At 42.4% G+C, this 18,961-nt stretch overlaps 1 protein-coding gene across 4 annotated transcripts in view; it reads left to right on the top strand.

Annotated features, from left to right (window-relative positions):
- LOC115154188 (cell adhesion molecule 1) overlaps window positions 1–18,961 on the top strand; it is a 499,358-nt gene that overhangs the window by 398,103 nt on the left and 82,294 nt on the right. For all 4 annotated transcript variants that reach the window (XM_029700153.1, XM_029700151.1, XM_029700154.1 and 1 more), the window contains exons 6-7: window positions 6,846–7,004; window positions 18,513–18,609. In XM_029700153.1, the coding sequence (XP_029556013.1) occupies window positions 6,846–7,004; window positions 18,513–18,609 (256 nt within the window). The remainder of the gene's footprint in view (window positions 1–6,845; window positions 7,005–18,512; window positions 18,610–18,961) is intronic.

The following is an 18,961-nucleotide window of genomic DNA, read 5'->3' as shown; positions in this document are numbered from 1 at the left end:
CGACTGAGGGACCTTACAGATAATTGTATGTGTAGGGTACAGAGATGAGGTAGTCATTTTAAAAATCATGTTAAACACTATTATTGCACACACAGTGAGTCCATGCAACTTAATATGTGACTTGTTAAGTAAAGTTTTACTCCTGAACTCATGTAGGCTTGTCATAACAAAGGGGTTGAATACTTATTGACTTGAGACATACATTTTTTTTTAATCAAATAACATAATTCCACAACATTATGGAGTATTGTGTGTAGGCCAGTGACAAAAAATCTAAATGTAATCCATTTTAAATTCAGGCTGTAACACAACAACATGTGGAAAAATTCAAGGGGTGTGAACACTTTTTGAAGGCACTGTATATGAAAATAAATCCTCTGTCAGGTGCATTATCCCTCACCCCCCTCCCTCTGCCTGTCTCTACCTCTCCTTTTCTCCTTCCCTCTACCTCTCTCCTCCCCTTCCCTTGTTCCTCCTCTCTCCCTCTCCCGCTCTTTCTCCCTGATCAACCTCCCCGTCTCAATCCAATGAAATTCTATTTGCTTTATTGACATGACACTCTTGATACCAAATATTATTACAAAATGGGACAATGGGGAAAAAAGTTGGCCTATTCAGCGTGTGGAGAGTGTATTGTCTGTATTGTGTAGTAACACCCCAGTTACTCATCAGAACGAGGTACGTGAATAGGCTTACTTCACACCTTGCTGTGTACCGTTGGCAGGGGTTACTTTGCATCAAAATCCCTTCATAAAACACAAACTGTCCCATCAACAACTACCCCAGCAGCCATTGAGTGACTCACGAGTACAACAGCCCTTGACAGCGAGCAATTTCCAGCTGATTCACCTTCCATTGACCATTTTCTAGGACGTTCCCTTCTCTCTCCCCTACTTGTACTCACAGAGCCACTCCATTCAGAGACACACAATGGCCGCCTCTCTCCCTTATGAGTTATTACTACTCTTCCCCCTTAGCCTTGAGCGCAACAGTAGCCCTTTGTTACAATTTCGTTACAAAAGAAATGTATTCCACTCCCAATTCAATGTGGGAACACGTAGTTACACAACACCAGCTTTTCATAGGAGCTTATTGCTTTTCAGTTATTCATATTTCAGGTGTACTCAATTCCAAAAAAAGTACCAAAGACCATTTTATATACAAGCCAGTTACATGAATGACTTGCGGTCTAAAGATGAAGACTGCTTTACAATAGGTTGCTACGGTCTTGTGTTGAAACATGGCTGTTTTTCTTCCCTATAGGAAAACATGATACACACACACACACACACAATGTCTTTGAGCAGGTGCCGGATATTGTTCAGTAAACAATCAAATTAATTCTACACACTGCAATCTGTGCTTACATGTGGTTTATTGGTGACAATTGAGAACGTTTCAACCACTCAGGTCTTCATCAGGTGCCATACAATAGGTCCCTGAAGTCTTTAGTAAAGACCCACTTCCCAAAACAATAATTTTTTAAAAAAGGCTGTAAATATCAGTGGGCTTTTAACGCCCTTAAGTCGATATCCGCGGCCTCGCAAAATACAAATTAGCATAATAAAACAATCCCCATCAAAATCCGTCAGTTTAAATTTGAGATTTTTTTGCATGGGCTGTGTCTCAGTTCACTGCATCCGCCAATGTCGCCCTTCCGCATCTGCGGTGAAAGGTGGCAGAGCTAGAGCGGTGTTTGTCAGACCATGAGACATCCCGAAAACGTATGTAGCGTCCAAACTGTTTGGCCCAAAAACTATTATGACCCCTCTATAGAAAGATGAGACTCATGAACACGACCCCCACAAGCATCACGTGTCTCGTCTGAAGTCAGAACAGCCGATCTGCCAACTTCTGTCTGTAGTGTCCGAACAATTTGGACTACACACTAATATGACCCCTCTATGTAAGGTTAGTCTCTCACAAACATGTACATTTAGGATGCCCACAAGCCTCACAAGACTAGTCTGAAGGTAGCCAGGTAGTACAGTGCATTCGGAAAGTAATCAGACCCGTTGACTTTTTCCACATTTTGTTGTGTTATAGCCTTATTGTAAAATTGATTAAATAGTTTTTTTCCCCTCATAATTCTAGACACAATACCCCATAATGATAAAAGCAAAATACCCCATAATGATAAAAAACTGAAATATATCAAATTTACATAAGTATTCAGATCCTTTACTCAGTGTTGAAGAACCTTAGGCAGCAGTTACAGCCTCGAGTTTTCTTAGGTATGACGCTACAAGCTTGGCACACCTGTATTTGCGGAGTTTCTCCTATTCTTCTCTTCAGATCCTCTCAAGCTCTGTCAGGTTGGATGGGGAGCATCGTTGCATAGCTATTTTCAGGTCTCTCCAGAGATGTTCGATCGTGTTCAAGTCGGGGCTCTCGCTGGGCCACTCAAGGACATTCAGAGACTTGTCCCTTAGCCACTCCTGCGTTGTCTTGGCTGTGTGCTTAGGGTCATTGTCCTTTGGAAGATGAACCTTCGCCCCAGTCTGAGGTCCTGAGCGCTCTGGAGCAGGTTTTCATCAAGGATCTCACTGTGCTTTGCTCCATTCATCTTTGCCTCGATCCTGACTAGTTTCCCAGTACCAGTCAAAAGTTTGGACAAACCTACTCATTTCAGGGTTTTTCTACATTGTAGAATAATAGTAAAAAGATCAAAACTATGAAATAACACACATGGATTCATGTAGTAACCAAAAAAGTGTTAAACAAATCAAAATATATTTGAGATTCTTCAAAGTAGCCACCCTTTGCATTGATGACAGCTTTGCACATTCTTGGCATTCTCTCAACCAGCTTCATGACGTAGTCACCTGGAATGCATTTAAATTAACAGGTGTGCCTTGTTAAAAGTTCATTTGTGGAATTGCTTTCCTTAACTTTTTGAGGCTAATGGGACGCCAGTGAAAAATCAGAGCACCAAATTCGAAAACAAAAAAATTTCATAATTCAAATTTCTCAAACATACAACTATTTTACACCATTTTATAGATAAACATCTCCTTAATCCAACCACGTTGTCCGATTTCAAAAAGGCTTTACGGCGAAAGCATAAAGTTAGATTATGTTAGGACAGTACATAGACAAAACATTACACACAGCCATATTCAATGCAAGGACAAGCTTCACCAAAAGCAGAAAACCAGCTAAAATTATGCACTAACCTTTGACAATCTTCATCAGATGACACTCCTAGGACATTATGTTAGACAATACATGCATTTTTTGTTCTATCAAGTTCATATTTATATCCAAAACCCCCATTTTACATTAGCGCGTGACGTTCAGAAAATGTATTTCCCCCAAAACTGTCGGTGAATCAGCACAAATCTACAAAAATACTCGTCATAAACGTTGATAAAATATTAAACTGTTATTCAAAGAATTATAGATTAACATCTCCTGAATGCAACCGCATTGACAGATTTCAAAATAACTTTACTGGGAAAGCACACTTTGCAATAATCTGAGTACTGCGCTCAGAAAAATACATCAGGCAATTACAGATAGCCGCCATTTTGGAGTCATCTAAATGCATAAATAGCATTATAAATATTCACTTACCTTTAATAATCTTCATCAGAAGGAACTTCCAAGAATCCCATGTCCACAATAAATGTTGTTTTGTTCGATAAAGTCCATAATTTATGTCCAAATAACTCCATGTTGTTTGCGCGTTCAGTAAGCCTTTCAAAATGTAGGACGCGCGAGGAAAATGTCACGACGGAAAGTCAAAAAAAGTTATATTTACGTTCGTTCAAACATGTCAAACGTTGTATAGCATCAATCTTTAGAGCCTTTTTCAATCAGAACTTCAGTAATATTCCAACTGCACGATTCCAGTGTCTTGAAAAACGTTTTGGAACACAGCTAACTCTCGTGTGAATGCGCGCAAATGAACTGATGCCCTTCCCTGGGTCACCAACTTCCAACTTCCTTTGTTGGCTCTCTGTTCACCATAGAAGCCTCAAACAACTTTCTAAAGACTGTTGACATCTAGTGTTAGCCTTAGGAAGTGCAAAATGAACCCTAACTCACTGTGTGTTCGATTGGCAATGACTTGAAAAAACTACAGGAACCAGATTTTCATTTCCTGCTTGTATTTTTCTCAGGTTTTTGCCTGCCATATGAGTTCTGTTACACTCACAGACATCATTCAAACAGTTTTGGAAACTTTCGAGTGTTTTCTGTCGAAATCTACTAATAATTTGCTAATATTTGACTCTGGGCCCGAGTATTAGGCCATTTACTCTGGGCACGCTTTTCATCCGAAATCGAAAATACTGCCCCCTATACCTTGACAGGTTAATGAGTTTGGGTTGTGAAAAGAGTTAATGAGTTGTGTTGTGACAAGGTAGGGGTGGTATACAGAAGATAGCCCTATTTGGTAAAATACCTTGTCCATATTATGGCAAGAACAGCTCAAATAAGCAAAGAGAAACAACAGTCCACCAAAACACAAAAGCGTGCAGTCGCAAAAATGCAAAAAAGCAATATGATGAAACTGGCTCTCATGAGGACCACCACAGGAAAGGAAGACCCAGAGTTACCTCTTCTGCAGAGGATAAGTTCATTAGAGTTACCAGCCTTAGAATTTGCCCAAATAAATGCTTCAGAGAGTTCAAGTAACAGACACATCTCAACATCAACTGTTCAGAGGAGACTGTGTGAATCAGGCCTTCATGGTCGAATTGCTGCAAAGAAACCACTACTAAATGACATCAATAATAAGAATTTACTTACTTGGGCCAAGAAACACGAGCAATGGACATTAGACCGGTGGAAACCTGTCATTTGGGCTGATGAGTCCAAATTGGGAGATTTTTGGTTCCAACCGCCGTGTCTTTGTGAGACGCAGAGTAGGTGAACGTTAGCTAGCTAACATACATTTTGTAAAAATAAACGTTCTATTAACCTGTTGTGGTATAGGGGGCAGCATTTTCACGGCCGGATAAAAAACATACCCGATTTAATCTGGTTACTACTCCTGCCCAGAAACTAGAATATGCATATAATTAGTAGATTTGGATAGAAAACCCTCTAAAGTTTCTAAAACTGTTTGAATGGTGTCTGTGAGTATAACAGAACTCATATGGCAGGCCAAAACCTGAGAAGATTCCATACAGGAAGTGCCCTGTCTGACAATTTGTTGTCCTTCTGTTGCATCTCTATCGAAAATACATTTTTACATTTACATTTTAGTCATTTAGCAGACGCTCTTATCCAGAGCGACTTACAGTAGTGAATGCATACATTTCATACATTTTTTTCCCCCCGTACTGCTCCCCTGTGGGAATCAAACCCACAACCCTGGCGTTGCAAACACCATGCTCTACCAACTGAGCCACACGGCATCTGTGTTGTAACGTGACACTTTCTAAGGCTTCCATTGGCTCTCTAAAGCCGCCAGAAAGTGGAATGGGGTGTCTGCTGTCTCTGGGCATAGTACAGCAGCTCTATTTGTGAGTGGTCAGCCTGAGGACAGTGAGACTGAGATGCACATTCACGAGACTTCTCAATTTTTTTCTTTCTCTCTCTGAATGAATACAACGTTGCCCGGTTGGAATATTATCGCTATTTTACGAGAAAAGTAGCATAAAAATAGATTTTAAACAGCGTTTGACATGCTTCTAAGTACGGTAATGGAATATTTTGAATTGTTTTATCACGAAATGCGCTCGCGCGTTACCCTTCGGAGAGTGACCTGAACGCACAAACAAAACGGCGGTATTTGGATATAACTATGGATTATTTGGAACCAAAACAACATTTGTTGTTGAAGTAGAAGTCCTGGGAGTGCATTCTGACGAAGAACAGCAAAGGTAATCAAATTTTTCTAATAGTAATTCTGAGTTTAGGTTGTCCCAAACTTGGTGGGTGTCAAATTAGCTAGCCGTGATGGCCGAGCTATGTACTCAGAATATTGCAAAATGTGCTTTCGCCTTAAAGCTATTTTAAAATCGGACACCGCGATTGCATAAAGGAGTTGTGTATCTATAATTCTTAAAATAATTGTTATGTATTTTGTCAACGTTCATCGTGAGTAATTTAGTAAATTCACCGGAAGTTTTCAGTGGGTATGCTAGTTCTGAACATCACATGCTAATGTAAAAAGCTGTTTTTTTTATATAAATATGAACTTGATTGAACAAAACATGCATGTATTGTATAACATTATGTCCTAGGAGTGTCATCTGATGAAGATCATCAAATATTAGTGCTGCATTTAGCTGTGTTTTGGGTATTTGTGATGCATGCTAGTTGCTTGGAAATGGCTGTGTGGTTTTTTGTGTCTATGTACTCTCCTAACATAATCTAATGTTTTGCTTTCGCTGTAAAGCCTTTTTGAAATCGGACAACGTGGTTCGATTCAGGAGAAGTGTATCTATAAAATTGTTTAAAATAGTCCTATGTTTGAGAACTTTGAATTATGACATTTTGTGGTTTTAAATTTGGCGCTCTGATTTGTCACTGGCTGTTGAATAGTGTGGGACGATTTCGTTCCACCTCCCCTAGAGAGGTTAACCCCCAGAGTCGATATATGTGACCCCAAGGAAATCGAATTAGCATAATACAAAAATTACCATCAAAATCCGTCAGTTTATGCTAGAGATAACAACCTGGAATCGAACCCGGGTCTGTAGTGACACCTCTAGCACTGCGATGCCTTAGACCACTGCGCCACTCGGGAGGCGAAATGATCATGTTTTATTATTTCCCCCCGATTATTTAGTCCCACGACTGAATCTAGTTGATGATTCCTGGCTTAGTAGAACCCCCCCCCCCAGAACCTTGAGGGTTATAAACGTGGCTGTTTTTGTCATCCCTCCCAGGCATATCCAAAGTGGAGGAGACATATGACCACATGTTTACGGTGACCAGCCAGCTGAGGTTCATCGTCACTAAGGAGGACGACGGCGTGCCCGTGGTGTGCATCGTGGACCATCCAGCCGTCAAAGACTTCCAAGCCCTGACGTACCTGGTGGTACATTGTGAGTATGAGCAAACACTCAAGAGAGAAATAATTCTTCCAAGTGTCTTTGTCCACTAACAATGTCTTTCTTGAGGGACTCAAACCTAGAAAATAAGATTAAATGCCATCTTGTCTATTTTCACAGTAATGTGCCTCGCAAACTATATGCAAAATACTTATGGAGGGCAAGGGGCTGTACGTGTGATATACATGTATTCTACTGAGTGAGGGATATCGTTTAGATTTTGTTCTTCAAATGTCTATTCATAATTCTTTGCACACAAGTTTACCCCTTTTTCCTTGAATAAAGATCCCAGAGGCCTTTGTCCATACTCAGACAACAGACCAAGGCCTTTAGCCTGCATTTGAGCTGTCTCTGCATCAGGAGCTAAAATACAATTTTTTTATATTTGCCCTATGTTTAATATGCAGAAGTGGTATTATGATACAATGGGTAAGGCCCTGAAGTGCTTGACTTGGCCTTTTGGCTGAAGACCTAGGCTTCAGATCCCATTATCTATGCAAAAGGGTAAGGATATTTTCTCCAAAACGTTGCCTTTCCTTTCAAACCTTGACATATGGCTCATTGGTAGTGTGTTGCTGTAGCATGGTTAACCTAAGCCGTGCTTGTAGTCACTTTTGGAGCTTTGTCCGTTCTGTAAAAAGCTTCAGCCCAGGAATTAAAAAAGGATGCTCCATCTGACCTTTCCAAATCTGCCTAGACATGACATTTAGTCACTCTCCCATGACAGTAGCAGATAGGGCTCGAGGTTGGTTGGGTTTCCCCTCCAATTGGTTGAGCAGAGCCTGGTTAGGCTGCCCCTCCAATTGGTTGAGCAGAGCCTGGTTAGGCTGCCTATCCAATTGCTTTTTTCACATTGTGCCGATACATATGGAAGAGGCAGAGCAGATACGTTCACATGGACCCCCAATATGGCAGCAATTGACCCTTCACTAAGTCCACCTCCTTGGTTGCAACCTATTATGTATATATGTTTATTATTCTTTCTTTTTTTTACCTTTATTTATCTAGGCAAGTCAGTTAAGAACAAATTCTTATTTACAATGACAGCCTAGGAACAGTGGGTTAACTGCCTTGTTCAGGGGCAGAACAACAGATTTTTACCTTGTCAGCTCAGGTATTCGATCATGCAACCTTTCAGTTATTAGTCCAATGCTCTAACCACTAGGCTACCTGCCACCCCATATAAACCCTGGATTGCAGATGCTATGTATTGGACATTGAGAGGCTTTAAAGCCACCGGTCGGCCATATTGGCACAGTCCTCCATCCAGTTGGAGCAGTCCTCGATAGGAATTCATGGAATTCTGCAGTTTCAAGGACAATATACATGGATTTAAGTATGTTTTGTTTTTGTAGTGGGAACAGTATCCTTAATACTTTTAATGTTTTAATATATTTTTGTCATTTTTATGCTTAGCTCACATCATATATTTTAAATGTATGCATTAAGGCATCTGTAATAGAATAAATGTGTCAAAAACTAATGCAGACATTAATAAATGCATTTCAATAGCTTCCAAAATCATTTTTATAATGGAAGAGTACCACCAAGATTGCTGCGCAGTGGCTTCAATACAGCACCCCCTGTCAGTCATCCAGGGTTTATATACATCATTGGTTGCAACCTCAGACAAGATTTTCCCAGGAAGCTCAATTCCTCCTTCTAACCACTGGCGAAATTCCCTCAATGATTTCAAACTGTGTTTTTAATACACATTCAAATTAACTCAGGATATTCTTGGGGTATGTGGTGGACTGTCATTACAATTAATTACTTCACGGGAACCTGGTAAAATGAAGGTTGTAGTGTGGCTACTTCTACTGCGGCTCTAAAGGCACTGTCAGCATGCAGCTTAAGTTACTAACCACTTTTGGAGCTAACTAGCTTTCAAATCATATCCTGATGTCGACAGCAGATGAGTTGTATTCATAACATAGCTAACTTAGCTAGCTAACATACATTTCAAAAAATTAAACAAGTTATATCAACCCCCTTAGTCAATGTATGCAGCCCCGAGGAAATCTAATTAGCATCTCTAGTTTAAGCTAGAGATATCCGGGTTTTTTGCATTGGCTCAATGCAAAAAGCCAATGCAGCTCTGCCCGCATCCTGTGTGGCAGAGCTACAGCGGTGTTTGTCAGACCATGAGATATCCCGAAAATTGGTATTTTCACAAACTTCTGTAGCGTCCGAACCGTGGCCTACAAATTATTATGATCCCTCTATGGAAAGATGAGACTCTCATGAACATGACCCCCACAAGTGTCACGTGACTCATCTGAAGTCGGAACAGCTGATCTGCCAATTTCTATCTGTAGTGTTCGAAGAGTTTGGGCTACACGCTAATATGACACCTCTATAGAAAGGTGAGTCTCTCACGAACATGCCGGTTGTTGCCCACAAGTTTCACAAGACTAGTCTGAAGGTAAGGGCCTCCTGAGTGGCACAGCGGTCTAAGGCACTGCATTGCAGTGCTAGAGGTGTCAATACAGACCCGGGTTCGATCCCAGGCTGTGACGCAGCCGGCCGCAACCAGGAGACCCATGAGGCGGCGTACAATTGGCCCAGCGTCGTCCGGGATAGGGGAGGGTTTGACGGACCGGGATGTCCTTGTCCCATTGCACTCTAGCGACTCCATGTGGCGGGCCGGGCACATGCACGCTGACTTTGGTCGCCAGCTGTACTGTGTTTCCTCCAAAACATTGGTGCGGCTGGCTTCTGGGTTAAGCGAGCAGTGTGTCAAGAAGCAGTGCGGCTTGGCAGGGTCGTGTTTCGGGGACGCATGGCTCTCGACCTTTGCCTATCCTGTGTCCGTACAGGAGTTGCAGCAAAGGGGGTAAAAAGTAAAAAAATTCAAAACATACAAAAAATATAATATATAGTCTAGGTAGCCAGGCACTAGTTTAAAACATGCATGGTAGTACACTGAGTATACAAAGCATTAGGAACACCTTCCTAATATTGAGTTGCATCCCCTTTTGCCCTCAGAACAGCCTCAATTTATTGTGGCTTGGACCCTGCAAGGTATCGAAAGCGTTCCATGTGACTCCAATGCTTCCCACAGTTGTGTCAAGTGAGCTGGATGTCCTTTCGGGGGTCATGTGTGTATTCTTGATACACACGTGAAACTGTTGATAATGAAAAACCAAGCAGCTTTGCAGTTCTTGACATGCTCAAACCGGTGCGCCTGGCACCTACTACCATACCCCGTTCAAAGGCACTTAAATATTTGGTCTTGCCAATTCACCCTCTGAATGGCACACATACACAATCCATGTTTCAATTGTCTCAAGGCTTAAAAATCCTTCTTTAACCTGTCTCCTTCCCTTCATCTACACTGATTGAAGTGTCATCAATAAGTGATCATAGCTTTCACCTGGATTCACCTGGTCAGTATATGTCATGGTTCCTAATGTTTTGTATACTCAGTTTCTATGGAAATAGTTAAATACGTGTAAAAAAAAATGTTTTTAAATTAAATTGATATATAGTTTCCTGATCTTTCTTATACAATACATTCGGAAAGTATTCAGACCCCTTGATTTTTTTCCACATTTTGTTACGTTACCGCCTTATTCTAAAATGGATTAAAAAATAAAATCCTCAATATGGTATTTAATGTCATTGTCATCTTGAAAATGCTATCATGAAACTAGAGGTTTAGTGTTTTGATAGCTACAATACCATCGTCTGTCTCAGAGTCATACTGTCTTAGACTCCTTAGACACAAACACTAAACATTCCGGTGACTTCCTGATATTGCCACTTGGGGAAATTAAGAGCAGCTGTATCGTACGAGGGAGACGGCCATTATCATTATGCTAACAGAATTATTTGCTTAGCTTTATTATTAGTGTCCCCCAGCAGCTCTTAAGCCTCTGCCCTTCATCTGCCCACGGGGTGAAGAAGCAATAGCGCAGTAGGGAAAATGTCTTTGCCTTGCCCAGCCAGCCATCTATATTATTACTGAGCTTATTTAATATCCCTGGACATGTTTTTTCTTTTTTTTCCTATGGCAGAATGAAGTCTATTAGGACAGCCTGTGCACTCAATGATTTTAACATCGATTGCTTTTGCCTGCCCCGGCAGCATGGCGAGGCATGGAGAAGCGATGTGTCTGATGAGAGCATGTGAGGCAGACCATGGAATGAGAAAGGTTATAATTTGGTCTGTTGGCTGGCTCACCTTGGAGAAGAATTTCAAGATTGATAGTTCATTATCACATTCTTTTTTAGTATTTGCTAAAATGTCAAATCCAATTGACCCTTCGCTAAGCCCTATAAGCTAACGTATGGAATTGTTTTAAGAAGGTCATACAAAGGATCATTTATATATTTTATTTAGAATTTTAGGACTCCGTAACGTATAAAAAAATATTACCAAATTATTTGATGAAACCTTGAATTTGGATAAACAGATACATGTAGTTCCCCCACAAAAAAAATGTAAAGGAAGTTTTTGTCCTATATCTGAGAGATACAGTGCATTCGGAAAGTATTCAGACCCCTTGACTTTTCCCACATTTTGTTACGTTACAGCCTTATTCTAAAATGTATTAAATATTATTTTTTTTCTCATCAATCTACACACAATACCCCATACTGACAAAGCAAAAAAAGTGAAATATCACATTTACATAAGTATTCAGACCCCTTACTCAGTATTTTGTTGAAGCACCTTTGGCAGCGATTACAGCCTTGAGTCTTCTTGGGTATGACACTACAAGCTTGGCACACCTTTATTTGGGGAGTTTCTCCCATTGTTCTCTGCAGATCCTCTCAAACTCTGTCAAGTGGGACAGCTATTTCCAGGTCTCTCCAGAGATGTTCGATCGGGTTCAAGTCAGGGCTCTGGCTGGGCCACTCAAGGGCATTCAGAGACTTGTCCAGAAGCCACTCATGCGTTGTCTTGGCTTTGTGCTTAGGGTCGTTGTCCTGTTGGAAGGTGAATCTTCACACCAGTCTGAGGTCCTGAGCACTCTGGAGTAGGTTTTCATCAAGAATCTCTATGTACTTTGCTCCGTTCATCTATCCCTCGATCCAAACTAGACTATCAGTCTCTGCCGCTGAAAAACATCCCAACAGCATGCTGCCACCACCATGCTTCACTGTAGGGATGGTGCCAGTTTTCCTCATGGCGTGAAGCTTGGCATTCAGGCCAAAGAGTTCAATCTTGGTTACAACAGAAAAGATCATCTGTTTCTCATGATCTGAGAGTCCTTTGGGTACCTTTTGGCAAACTCCAAGTGGGCTGTCATTTGACTTTTACTGAAGAGTGGCTTCCATCTGGTAGAGTGCTGCAGAGATGATGGTCCTTCTGGAAGGTTCTCCCATCTCCACAGAGGAACTCTGGAGCTCTGACAGAGTGACCATTGGGTTCTTAGTCACCTCTCTGACAAAGGCCCTTCTTCCTCGATTGCTCAGTTTGGCCATGCGGCTAGCTCTTGGAAGAGTCTTGGTGGTTCCAAACTTCTTCCATTTAAGAATGATGGAGGACACTGTGTTCTTGGGGACCTTGGTCAGGGAGTTAACTAAGAACCCGATGGTCACTCCAGAGTTTATCGGGACAAGTCTCTGAATGTCCTTGAGTGGCTCAGCCGGAGCCCAGACTTGAACTTGATTGAATATCTCTGGAGAGACCTGAAAATAGCTGTGCAAACTTCTTCCATTTAAGAATGGAGGCCACTGTGTTCTTGGGGACCTTCAATAATGCAGAAATGTTTTGGTACCCCTCCCCAGATATGTGCCTCGACACAATCCTGTCTCGGAGCTCTTCGACCTGATGGCTTGGTTTTTGCTCTGACATGCACTGTCAACTGTGGGACCATATATAGACAGGTGTGTGCCTTTCCAAATCATGTCCAATCAATTGAATTTACCACAGGTGGACTCCAATCAAGTTGTAGAAACATCTCAAGGATGTTCAATCGAAACAGGATGCACCTGAGCTCAATTTCGAGTCTTGTAGCAAAGGGTATGAATACTTATGTAAATACGTTGTACCTTTCTCTCTTTCTTTCCCCTCTCTGCATCTCTCTGTCTCTCTCTTTCCCCCGTCTGTCTGTCTCTTTCTTCTCTCCCTTCTCCCCTTGCTCTCATTAGCACTGTACATAATACAGAGGCTGATCTTTCTTCTGAACACCAAAAGGAGCTAAGGGGGGCCTTATTAGTGTTTATTTACTGTAAGGCAACATTCAAAGGTGGCCCGGGCTGATGTACCTACTTTTATAATCCTGTTTCTGTCTTAACTGTTGTTGAGAAAGACCTGTTATGGCTTTCTTACATGAAGCGTCCAGAGCGTCTTTGACGTCCAGACAGTCTAGTTAGCGGGGCAGATTTGATTTCTTATTTGATCTTGTTTCCCTTCCCGGAAACTACAAGGACAGCAGACGGTGTTGGAAGTTCATAAACATTACAAGGACTGTCGTTAGTCTTGAAGGGACATATTTTATTTTGACTAATTGCACCCTGCAAAGGAACACCTCTAGATATCGATGTAACAACTATTCCTCAATAAACAACAATTAAAAAGAAATAAGTTTGATCTGGGGCACTCCTTCACACACTCCTGCAACCTTAAAGCCAGAATCTCTGAAATTATTTTATTATTGGTTAACCTCTCTGGTATCATTGGGACGCTAGCGTCCCAACTCGACAACAACCAGTGAAATTGCAGGGCGCCAAATTCAAACAGAAATCCCATAATTAAAATTCCTCAAACATACAAGTATTATACACCATTTTAAAGATAAACTTCTTGTTAATCCAACCACAGTGTCCGATTTCAAAAAAGCTTTACGGCGAAAGCACACCATGCGATTATGTTAGGACAGCGCCTAGCCACAAGAAACCATACAGACATTTTCCAGCCAAGGAGAGGACTCAAAGTCAGAAATAGCGACTAAATTAATCACTTACCTTTGATGATCTTCATCTGGTGGCACTCCCAGGACTCCATGTTACACAATAAATGTTTGTTTTGTTCGATATTGTCCCTCTTTATGTCCAAAAACCTCATTTTGTTGGTGCGTTTAGTTCAGTAATCCAAAGGCACAAAGCTCGCTCTCAACATCCAGACGAAAGGTCAAAAAAGTACAATAAAAGTTCGTAGAAACATGTCAAACGATGTTTAAAATCAATCCTCATGTTGCTTTTGTCATAAATAATCAATAATATTTCAACCGGACAAAAGCTTCGTCAATAGAAAAGGAGAAATAAGAAAGGCGCGCTGCCGATCACGCGCTGGACTCATGTCTGTAAATTTCCACTGTCCACTCATTGAAAGTGCTGTATCTCCCTCATTTTTCAGAGTGGAAGCCTGAAACAATGCCTAAAGTCTGGCCACATATAGACGACGCCATAGAGATTGTGAACTGGGTCCTAAGTCTTTGTATGGTGGATAGGCTTTCAATGGAAAAACAGCCTTTCAAAATAATAGTACTTCCTGGACGGATTTTCCTCAGGTTTTCGCCTACCATATCAGTTCTGTTATGCTCACAGACATTAGAACTTTAGAGTGTTTTCTATCCAAATCTACCATATAACCATATCCTAGCTTCTGGGCCTGAGTAGCAGGCAGTTTAATTTGGGCACGCTTTTCATCCAAAATTCCGAATGCTGCTCCCTACCCTAGTGAAGTTAAGCTGTCTTGTACACGTTTGCAGCTAAAAGCTGATTTGCAGTATATAGACAAAAAAATAAACTACAAAAAAAGGAGATAACAGTTAGCTAGCTGAAGAAAAAATTAAAGGAGAGCAGCTAAATCTAGCTTCAGAGAGTGCCTGCTCCTGACAATGGCATCTATTCTGCTGGCAGCTGAGTTGGATGGTAGGGACAGGATTGATGATGGTAATGGAGCTGGAGTTGTCCTCTCTTCAGACGTTGTTCTTGTCAATCCTCAGCTCCCTCTGTAGCCACTGGGTTACTCCTCCACTATGCTTTCTCTGCTGCCGGCACACCACACACCAGTCCAGAGTATAATGTCTTCCTCACTACGAGGGAGCCTCCTGCCGTCACCACACTGCAGTTCACTCACAGCCACTTGTGGGTGAAGAAGGCAGAATGCATCTTTTGAAAGCTAACAGTCAGCTAAGATAGCTAGCCAAGCAATCATTAAGGTTCTGTACAATAATGACACCCAAACCATACTGCAACCCCGCACCCCCATTTCACAAGCCTGTTTAATTTCACACAAATGTTGTAAACCGCGTAAGCAGCTACTACACTGCTCAAAAAAATAAAGGGAACACTAAAATAACACATCCTAGATCTGAATGAATGAAATAATCTTATTAAATACTTTTTTCTTTACATAGTTGAGTGTGCTGACAACAAAATCACACAAAAATAATCAATGGAAATCCAATTTATCAACCCATGGAGGTCTGGATTTGGAGTCACACTCAAAATTAAAGTGGAAAACCACACTACAGGCTGATCCAACTTTGATGTAATGTCCTTAAAACAAGTCAAAATGAGGCTCAGTAGTGTGTGTGGCCTCCACGTGCCTGTATGACCTCCCTACATGCCTGGGCATGCTCCTGATGAGGTGGCGGATGGTCTCCTGAGGGATCTCCTCCCAGACCTGGACTAAAGTATCCGCCAACTCCTGGACAGTCTGTGGTGCAACGTGGCGTTGGTGGATGGAGCAAGACATGATGTCCCAGATGTGCTCAATTGGATTCAGGTCTGGGAAATGGGCGGGCCAGTCCATAGCATCAATGCCTTCCTCTTGCAGGAACTGCTGACACACTCCAGCCACATGAGGTCTAGCATTGTCTTGCATTAGGAGGAACCCAGGGCCAACCGCACCAGCATATGGTCTCACAAGGGGTCTGAGGATCTCATCTCGGTACCTAACGGCAGTCAGGCTACCTCTGGCGAGCACATGGAGGGCTGTGCGGCCCCCCAAAGAAATGCCACCCCACACCATGACTGACCCACCGCCAAACCGGTCATGCTGGAGGATGTTGCAGGCAGCAGAACGTTCTCCACGGCGTCTCCAGACTCTGTCACGTCTGTCACATGTGCTCAGTGTGAACCTGCTTTCATCTGTGAAGAGCACAGGGCGCCAGTGGCGAATTTGCCAATCTTGGTGTTCTCTGGCAAATGCCAAACGTCCTGCACGGTGTTGGGCTGTAAGCACAACCCCCACCTGTGGACGTCAGGCCCTCATACCACCCTCATGGAGTCTGTTTCTGACCGTTTGAGCAGACACATGCACATTTGTGGCCTGCTGGAGGTCATTTTGCAGGGCTCTGGCAGTGCTCCTCCTGCTCCTCCTTGCACAAAGGCGGAGGTAGCGGTCCTGCTGCTGGGTTGTTGCCCTCCTACGGCCTCCTCCACGTCTCCTGATGTACTGGCCTGTCTCCTGGTAGCGCCTCCATGCTCTGGACACTACGCTGACAGACACAGCACACCTTCTTGCCACAGCTCGCATTGATGTGCCATCCTGGATGAGCTGCACTACCTGAGCCACTTGTGTGGGTTGTAGACTCCGTCTCATGCTACCACTAGAGTGAAAGCACCGCCAGCATTCAAAAGTGACCAAAACATCAGCCAGGAAGCATAGGAACTGAGAAGTGGTCTGTGGTCACCACCTGCAGAACCACTCCTTTATTGGGGGTGTCTTGCTAATTGCCTATAATTTCCACCTGTTGTCTATTCCATTTGCACAACAGCATGTGACATTTATTGTCAATCAGTGTTGCTCCCTAAGTGGACAGTTTGATTTCACAGAAGTGTGATTGACTTGGAGTTACATTGTGTTGTTTAAGTGTTCCCTTTATTTTTTTGAGCAGTGTATATGGACGACACATGGATCAAGCCATCCCTTTAGAGCCTGGCAACTAACAGCAATTCTTCACTACCTGCTATCTGTCACCGGGTGGTGGTGGTGGTGGAAGAGAGTAGAACCTGACCCGTGTGCGTGTGGCGGCTAGTCAGGCCAGTCATGTTAATGGATGAGCCAAAGATTGTTACTGATTGACCAGAAAGGTCAATGGTGTCAATGTTGCCTGCCACCGGCACCATGGACTGTTGACAAACTGCACCTCAAAGAAGAGAGAGGAAAGGCTTGGAACACATTGGACAGTGCTGCTGTGAAGATAGGAGGTTACAGTAGGAGAATGTGGACCAGTAGAGGCTGCTGGAGGGAGAAATCAGAGGATGGGCTCATTGTAATGGTTGGAAGGAGCCTGTCCTGGGATTTTTCCTTCCACTAGCCTCCACCCACGTATTGAGGCCCAAACTCTGAAAGGTCTTCGAATTGCATAGTAAAAAATAAAATCTCAAAGATTTACCAAACTACAATACAAACGTCCCAGAGTTTGATGAGTTGAGAGAGTTTGGCCAACTTCAGAGCTGGATGTCATGTTTCTACCTCTAAGTATTCCAGGCCTGGATTCCACTTATAATGCCAGGTCCACATTTTAAGCTTGTTTAAAAATAATTCGGCCACTATTGCCCACCAGGCACAAAAATGACTGAGGTGGAATTATGAGGTTAAGGTTGGCAGTAGAAAAGAGAAAACCTCTGTGGATCTATAGCAGCATCTACATTGGGGACTACAGCAGTAGTGTCTAGTTTTCGCAAATGTCATATCCAATTTACACAAACCATGCATCATTTGAGCACTACTATTGAACTACGTTCCCAGTATTAAATGTTAAATTCCGCTCCAAGGCAGTGTTCCGAGGAACATGAATGATTTTATGAAGTGCTGTATTGGCATCGTTATTTTCTAATCTTTTTGGAACTCTTTTGAGAGTATCTCTGGTCATACAGGTAGTTATTGTTTTGTGTGTTCTATCATGCTGCTTGACCCTGGAAAACAAGTATTTGGTCTTTCACTTCAAACTTTAAAAATGAAGTTTAATGTGAATGACCACAGTGGCAGTTGGTAGGGAGAGACCTTCCAGTTAATCCAGTGTTCCTTTAAGAAAGTACCTAAAGAACAGGTCTGACTACATTTCCTCTCCCAAATCTGATCCATACCAGCAGCAGCCTGGTTTCCCAAGTGGTCCCCCATCCACGTATCAATCAGGTCTAGTCCTTGGGAAACAGCAGGATGGTATCTCACCCATTATTGCTATAAAATGAAACCAAAGCATTCCCTGCACTAGCATCCAGGTAAACCATCTTGAATATGATAATCTCATAATAGGAAGGAATAGAGTGGGCTCTTCCAATGGTCTCTAGTTAAGTGTTGTGAAAGGATACAAACAATTCTCAATTATACACAACCACCTTCAATTTTGTACAGGGATTTGAAGTCCGATTTTGTCCACAGACAAGTCCTCCGGAACACTTGTTTTGTGAACTTCCCAACCACACGTCTGTACATTTCACATCACATAGCCTGCATAACTTGGAATGAAGAAACATTAAGCAGACTGAAGCCTAGCTACTTTATAATCTTGTAACAGAACTAATGACTTAGTTAGCATGTCACATTGACACACTCTCTCCCCACATTTCTCTCTCCCTCCCACCCTCTCTTCAGATAAACCGGAGGTGAAGATCATAGTGGAGTTTCCTGATGGGCTCCCAAGGGAGGGACAGAACATGGAGCTGTCGTGCCAGGCCAAAGGCAAACCCCAGTAAGACACACACCACACACACACACACAAACACCACACAACCCAAATATCTCTCGCTCTCTTCACACACCTCCGTTAGGATGCCTGTAACTTTGAATTATGATTTTGCCAAATGGAGGGAATGCAGCGAACAGAGCTCACACACAAGTGTACATCAGTAGCAGTGAGTGAATAAAATCTCTTGGGAACCCCCCCCCCCCCAAAAAAAAATGGCATATTACAATCTATTTGTTGTGATAATTGTGTTGCTCTATAACCTGTTTGTTCATATGCCTTGCGACCATGGTATATATGCCTAAAGGCCGAGACAATAAGAAGACACAGTGGCAGAATAAATTCAAGCACACCTTTG

Source organism: Salmo trutta, chromosome 19 (assembly GCF_901001165.1).
Source record: "Salmo trutta chromosome 19, fSalTru1.1, whole genome shotgun sequence".
In the NCBI taxonomy this organism is placed as follows: Eukaryota; Metazoa; Chordata; class Actinopteri; order Salmoniformes; family Salmonidae; genus Salmo; species Salmo trutta.
The sequence above is the reverse complement of the archived record's forward strand: the minus strand, read 5'-3'. Positions and strand labels throughout refer to the sequence as shown.